We start from the raw sequence: 8,089 nt of genomic DNA on the forward strand, positions 1-8,089 counted from the left end.
CAGAAGCAGCGGTTCGCACATCCTCTCTTCAGGACCTGGAGACTGCTATCAGTGGACAGACTGTCACAAGCCAAAGACTGTCATAAGCGTGATTTTCTTTCTACCTTTTGTGAGTAGTTTTTACTTATGTTTTTTCTGAATAAATGTTTCAAAGGAGAATGCACAAGGCTGGTGCGCCCTCTTTTTTTCTGTTTTTCCTTTTGACCACTAGGATATCCCTATCCTGGAGGGCAGCAAGGCCGAAAGCTATTGTCCATCCTGAGCTTTGGACTGCCTAGCCAACGCACCTGTGCGCAAGAGTTTTTGCTGTACTGCAAATCAACAGAATAACTGTGGATAGTTCTCTTAGATGTTTAGAACAACCTACCTGCCAAGTTCCCTAACAACTGTGTGCAAGTGTACCTAGGAGAATGGATGTAGAGAAGAGAATACTTCAGATAAACAGGGTACAACTTATGTAGGAGAATTGGTTTCATCTCCATGTTTCACCTGAGTCCAGCCACTTCACTTGGTATATGTTACAATGACCCAAAAAGACAAAATTTAGGTGCTGCTCAACTCTGAGTGCAGGCAGGGACAGAGAGCTCGTCCTAGCTCCAAGCTGCAAGCAATGTCAAAAGAAAAGATCCATAAACCACACAGCATGAAGCAGACCCATGTGCATGAAGTGAAATGAAGAGATGAATGGCAGCCTCAGCCTGGACTCCAGCCAGGCCACACTTCCAACACATTTCGCTCCACCCATTGGAGCTCAATCATGGGAATTAAGCTCCAAGGGGCTGAACGAAACGCCGTTGGGGTGTGGCCTGGCTGGAGTTTTGGCTGAGGGCTGCAATTCATCTCTTCATCTCACTTCATGCACATGGGTCTGCTTCATGATGTGCAGCTTATGGATATTTTCCTTTGACATTGCTAGAGGGTTTACAACCACTTTAAAGCCCTGATTACAGGGGGGTGTGGCCTGGACATGGCTGAGTGAGGCTGCTTTCCCTCTGAGCTCCCGTTCTCAAGCTCCTAACCCCGGAATTTAACCCAACTTTAATCGGTATGAAAACTAACAAAACTCTTTAGAGGAAAGAGTATCGGCTCTAGAACAAGCCCGGGACTTACACAGAGACACAGCCATATCCTTACAGCTACACCTGGAAGATGTCGAAGACAGAAGCCGCCGAAACAACTTGCGGCTTCGAGGTATCCCAGAAACCGTCAGCTCGGACCACCTAGCAGAGACGGTGAAGAACATCTTCCGCACCGTTATAGATGACCCCGACACAGACATAGAGCTGGACAGGGTGCACAGAACACTGGGACCTAGACCAACAGACCCATCTAATCCGCGTGACGTGGTGTGCAGGCTGCATCGCTACCTACAGAAGGAGGCCATCCTACGCTGCACCTGGGAACATGGTGACGTTGACCACAACGAAACTCAAGTCAGAATCCTTCCGGACCTATCGAGAGCCACCCTGAAGCGTCGTGCCATGCTGAGACCTCTGCTCGAGCTGGCAAAGCAGAAGGGATTTACCTACCGCTGGGGATACCCACTCTCTGTGACTTTCCGTAACGACACATCAGCATTTACACTGCAAACAGCAGCGGATTTACCGGCGCTATTCCGCTTTCTTGATGCGGTCCCGATCTCAGTACCAGACTGGCTGCAGATTCTTCCTCATCCGATGGGGAGATCGGGCCCTTCGGCTGTGTGGGGACCGTTACCGCCTCGTTAGCGAGGAAGGAGGAGACGCTGCTCTGCTTCTGGAAGTGCCGCACGTGAGTAGAAGGGTTCTGATGTTCCCATCCATCCCTGACTTACATCCATCCCTGCATCACCACAGACTCTCATAAACACTCTCCTTGATCACCCCCCACTTGAATAGTCCAACACCTCTTGTTCAATACCCCGGCTGGGCTCACCTGCAGGGGGTGAGAGGAGAGACATTTCATCCTGCCGCCATTTCCCAACCTCCATCCCTGTAACTTTTCCCACGAGGGACATCCCTGAGATGAAGGCTGAGCCTGATAAGCGGCTAATATTCCTAGGTTAAATACCACTTTAACCTAACTCACTGGTTTAGCCGCAGACCACCCAACAATAAGGCTATGGAACACTCCCTCACATGCTAGTAGGAGAAAATTACTATAAATGTAAACTACATAGTGGACGGTAACCGGGACAGGTACCCCTCATATGAGACACAGAAGATCATACCAACTCCCATACAGGATAGATGTGAAGGAACTAACAGAACTTTAGTGTCCCTACAAAACAGTGAGACAAACCTTACTACTGCAAAACGAGACTTGCTGTGTGGGTGGGGGTCGGAGGGAAAGAGGTGGATATTGATCCAGTTTGCTGATTCTTGGTGGACATTTCTGTGCCTTGCATATAAAATGTGATGCACACAGACCGGCTCTCTCCATGGGAGATGAGAGGACTATAATCTCTATAGATTCGAAGTTCACCACAATCATCCAAGAATACAATTTAAAGGTTCACAGAAACATCCCTAACACTTTTTAAGTGTTGAGATGGGGACCCCTGTTTGCACTTATTACATTTGGTTTGATATAGTTGCTTGATTTGAAATGTTATTTTATTTACTGCTGAATAACCTCTTGATATTGCCTATTACTTCCTGTATTGATTGATCAGATTACAATAACTTACCGATTAAACACATGACTTTACATTATGCCATGGGCGGAGAGAAACTCAAGGAGACTCAACTCTTGACTGTGTCCTCCCACAAACCCATTTAGGCCAGCGCTGCATACTCGGATTTTTTTCCGGACAGCGCTTTAGCAAGTACTTTCTCTTGCGCCCTTAGTACTCCATCACGCTGCACACTCTAGCGGCAGCTCGCTAACTCTTCCACACTTTAAACATCTTCCTATTACTTAGGGGTAATCTACCCTGACACTACTTTCTCTGTATTACATAACTTCTCTCTTATAATCTTTTAACCGACCCTCTCTCCAAGCCCCTCCCCCTTTCCCCCCCCCTAATCCGCGAGCATGGACACCCTAAATATAATATCATTAAACTCGAAAGGACTAAATACACCAGAAAAGAGGCGGATGCTTCTTAACGACATGAGACGCCTGAAGGCGGACGTAATCCTGCTACAGGAAACGCACTTCAGAGACAATACCATACCAAATTCTTAAAAACAAATACTATCCCATTGTCTACCACTCTACCAATACACAAGCAAAGTCCAGAGGGGTCTCAATCCTAATATCAGCTAAAGTACCATGGACATGGCTAGAATCTAAAACGGACCCAGAAGGGCGATATCTATTCTTAAAAGGACTGATAGGTAATACAAAGGTGACCTTCGCAAACCTATGCGCCCCCAACGAACACCAAGACGCATTCATAAAGAGGCGACTAGACCAACTTATACAGTTCACTGAAGGCCAACTGATTATAGGTGGTGACCTTAACACACCCTTGACCCCGACTGAGGACACGTCTTCTGGCACATCCTCAGCCTCAAATACCTCACGCAAAAAGATACAAACGGCCTTACACTCGGCACAACTGATAGATGTTTGGCGTCTTTTCCACCCGGGAGAGAGGGACTATACGTTCTTTTCCCGGCCCCATCAGTCGTACTCCCGCATTGATTATTTTCTAATACCCCACAGAAATTTACAGGCAGTTCTAAACACCAAGATAGAATCTATCACATAGTCCGACCACGCTCCGATAGTGTTGAGATACGCCATTGCTGACCCACACACGACCCAGCGTCCGCCCTGGTGATTAAATGAGAGCCTACTGCAGAACCCAGAAGTCTGCGCAGATGTAAAACAGGGGATCGAACATTACTTTAAATCTAATAATACCCAGGGCAGCGACGTTGGTCTGGTGTGGGAAGCACATAAGACCATGATCCGAGGTGTGCTTATTAAGCAGCATACTTTAATCCATCAGCTAGAGTCAGGGCTAATGGTGTTGTCTCGGATTCTTTCTCAATATCAAATGGAACTAGGCAAGGATGCCCACTCTCACCCTTACTTTTTGCCCTATCACTAGAACCCTTCCTGTGCCATGTGAGATTGAACCCAGATATCACGGGGATTGCTGTACAGGGCTCCCAACATAAAGTATCTGCATATGCAGACGATCTGATGTTTTCTATCACCAACCCAGCCATTTCCCTCCCAAACTTATTGAAGGAATTCAAGACCTATGGCCATCTTTCCAACCTAAAAATAAATTTCAACAAATCAGAAGCCATGGGAATAGGGATCCCACAGACTCAACTCACACACTTCCAAAATAACTTCCATTTCAAATGGACAGACAAAGCCCTGAAGTACCTAGGCACTTACATCCCTCCAAAACTCTCCCAAATCTTCAAACTTAACTTCCCGCCCTTACTGAAAAACGTCCAAATGCTACTCCACAGTTGGAAAAATGGCCTACATTCGTGGTTTGGACGTTGTAATATACTAAAAATGATGGTTCTCCCCAAATTTTTATACCTATTACAGGCTCTACCTATACACATACCCGCAACCTATTTCAGACAGGTACACTCCCTATTTTTAACTTTTCTGTGGGCAGGGAAAAAATCACGTCTCCCGAGGCAAACGCTATCACTCCAGAAACACCATGGTGGGTTGGCCATGCCGGAGATCAAGACATACTATCAGGCAGTGCACCTGAGTAGACTTATTGACTGGTGCCGACATCAGGAAACCAAACTATTGCCACAACTAGAACAAACGCAATCTGAAATCCCTCTACATAGAGCCCCCTGGAGCTGCTCCACACTCCCATCACGAATACGATCTCACCCATTGATTGGGACCACCACGAAAATATGTGCACGCCTACTAACACAAACATCTCTCCCCACTAAAAACTCACCATTGAGACCCATAATAGGCAATCCACAATTCACACGAGGTATAACAGATCCTACATTCCGCACGCTGAGAAACGCAGGGGGATATCAAGCCTCCCATTACAGCACTGGAGGAAGATGGGTAACGCTGACCGAATTATCAGACCCGAACGGTCTATACCGATTGGATTTCCTGAGAGCGAGTCAGCTTTCACACTTTCTTAGCAGCTTGGCCCCCCCAATTGTAACTGATCCACCACACACTGCTTTCAAAGAAATCTGTATGGAAAGCGGTGTGCTACCGCACACGCTATCTCTGACTTATAACATGCTCATCACACCATCTGGGAATTATCAACACCCCAGTTTTGACAAATGGGAAAAAGACCTGAACTGCCACTTCACTGCGCAAACAAGAACACACATCCTTTACTTCATACATAAATCATCCATATGCACCAGGTTCCAAGAAACCAACTACAAAATTTTTACGAGATGGTACAGAACACCGGCACTATTACAAAAAATTTTTCCTGAGAGATCGAGATGTTGGAGATGTCAACAAGACACAGGCACGTTAATACATATCTTCTGGTCCTGCCCCCGGATAAGACCTTTTTGGGAAAAGGTTCACGGGATAATACAGAAGTTCACTGATCGTAACGTTCCTGATGAACTGGCATACTTCCTCCTACACGCCACCGATACACCTGCTCGGGTATACAAAAGGTCAATCGTTCGACACCTATTGGACGCAGCTAAAATCTGCATTCCCCTTAACTGGAAATCCCCCGACCCGGCCTCCATTACCAGCTGGCTTAGGAAAATAGACGAAATTAGTAAACTAGAAGACCTGATCCTCACGAGTCAGAACAGAAGTGAGACATATTCCAAAACTTGGCAGTTATGGAACATATTTAAATACTCAGCAGAGGGACAAGCCCTCCAAAGAGAGGAAACAGGTACTTAATCTGTACTAGAATCATACAAGTCACTAATCGATAGTCTAGGACAGTGTTTCTCAACTCCAGTCCTCAAGGCGCCCCAACAGGTCATGTTTTCAGGATTTCCCTCAGATGAATCGGCTGTGGTAATTACTAAGGAAGTGAAACTGATCAAATCACCTGTGCAAGATAATGGAAATCCTGAAAACATGACCTGTTGGGGCGCCTTGAGGACTGGAGTTGAGAAACACTGGTCTAGGAAGTAACTTCAGTGGGAAAAACTGAGGTCTTCTTGCTCGCGGATTCCCCCCCACCTCCCCCCTTCCCGTCTCCTTTCCCTTCTCTTCTTCTTTCTCTCTATTTTCTCTCTTATCTCTGCTCTCTTGATCTGCAGGAAAATAAGAAAAAGGAAGGAAGCAGGACACACAAAGGAACAATTCATGGGCCTTTTCTATCTAACGTTACTAGACGATTATACCACGACATTGTCATAACCCGAAGAAAATAGACAGCATTTATATTACACACCATTCTAGGAGACCTTACACATTCGGAACCTCGGGAATATATCAGCCTCATATTGCATTACATCACAAGGGGTTCTTAGAATATATGAAACAAATTCTTCTTTACAAGATCTATGTAAATGTTTGTATTGCACTGTTACAATGTTAAACACGGATGTATCGGTTCCTGTGGACCTGTTTTCTGTGATAAATAAAAAATTTTAAAAAAAAGCCCTGATTACAATATTGCTAATATGGATAAATGAAGAGTAATAGAAGGACTGAAATACTTCTTTTTACCTGGACAAAATGCTGCTCCAGGTTCCCTCCAGTCCTACCTACATAACCAAATACCTAGGCATTTGGTCATGTGATCTTTGCTGATAAAAAAGATGGGAGCTCTGAATAGCTGATCCTCCAGTTCAGACCACAGAATTACAAATCTTTTAAATATGATCTGAAAGGTTTTTTTTTTCCTGTTTAAAAGTTTAATATGATAGACTTTCCTTTTTTTGCAAACATCTTGGCTGTCATAAGCAGTTTCTTACAACTGAAGAAAAAAAAATACAACTGTGCTTTCAGCTTATACATGTGCATTGCCACATGTAAAATTCAATTTTACTGTTATTCTAAACATTAATGTTTTGTGACATTTAAGATATAAGATGTAATGCTACCCTACACGGACATTTTAAATGAATATTTTTTTTTTATCATTTCTTTTTTTTGCAGAAAACCTACAGAGACTTTAGGCTACAGGGAGTGCTTGACGGCACACTAAATAATAAGACATATGAGACAGTTCACAACCGTTTAACTATGGAAGAGGCTACGGTAGCAGTTTCTGATAGGGGAGGACTCCAGGGGATTTCTATGAAGGACAGTGATGATGAAGAAGAATGACATATAAATATTTATATGTTTGCAACATGCTCCATGTATTTTTACCTCTTATGTATAGAAATGTTTTACTTCACATCACACAAAGTCCCTATAGACTGCTTATTCAAACCCTTTTAAAATACATGTGCCAAGGAGTTAAAGAAATGGTACTATAAATACACAATATGGATCTAATTTTGTGCAGGTTTAATATCATTAGAATTCTTTTCTTTTATATGGATTTTCGCAGAAAAGCTCCCACTTAAAATAATATATTGTTATTATTACTGTTTACCTATATTTGTATAGAATTTCTCAATCATGCCAATGGCCTGCATTTTTTTGTAGCATTCACAATAAAAGTTAATCATTTCCATATCCTAGTGGCCATTGCCTCTAGAAGTATCTTGTTTTTATGTCCAGCCTGAGTATGATATTTCATTAGTGTTTCTGCTCTTGTAAAGACTTGCAGAGACTTGTGAAAATATGTACATTTTAAGTCTACAGTTTCATGGACCTGTAGGGATTATTTTTTTGTCTCTATAAAATGTTTAATAAAGTTTGATATGTTTACAGACAAATGTGGCCTTTCTTCTTTTTACGTTCATATATAAAATTTGGAAGGTATGATGTTTGATGTATAATAGTTAAGACAGACCTTTAGGGCTAGTAACAGGTCAGATTATAAGATATGTCTCCTTGTCAATGTGAATTATAACATTCATCTTGTAGCTGTCTAATGACTGAAGAACACTCTTGCTGACGATTCCAACTGCACCCATTGTAAATTAAAATAGACAAATGATTATTAAAAATGTGAATACCTAAAATACAAGTTAGTTGTGCAAAGAAGCTGCTAATATAATTATTTATATTATATAGTATGTATATAGTGCCA

The 8,089-nt window shown here is 43.2% G+C and overlaps 1 protein-coding gene across 5 annotated transcripts in view; it reads left to right on the forward strand.

The window, feature by feature from the left end:
• CADPS2 (calcium dependent secretion activator 2) overlaps positions 1–7,772 on the forward strand; it is a 1,072,621-nt gene extending 1,064,849 nt beyond the window's left edge. For all 5 annotated transcript variants that reach the window (XM_073619790.1, XM_073619788.1, XM_073619789.1 and 2 more), the window contains one exon: positions 7,042–7,772. In XM_073619790.1, the coding sequence (XP_073475891.1) occupies positions 7,042–7,212 (171 nt within the window). In that variant the 3' untranslated portion in view covers positions 7,213–7,772. The remainder of the gene's footprint in view (positions 1–7,041) is intronic.
• Positions 7,773–8,089: the final 317 nt, after the last annotated feature.

This window comes from Aquarana catesbeiana, linkage group LG03 (genome assembly GCF_042186555.1).
Source record: "Aquarana catesbeiana isolate 2022-GZ linkage group LG03, ASM4218655v1, whole genome shotgun sequence".
Taxonomy (NCBI): domain Eukaryota; kingdom Metazoa; phylum Chordata; class Amphibia; order Anura; family Ranidae; genus Aquarana; species Aquarana catesbeiana.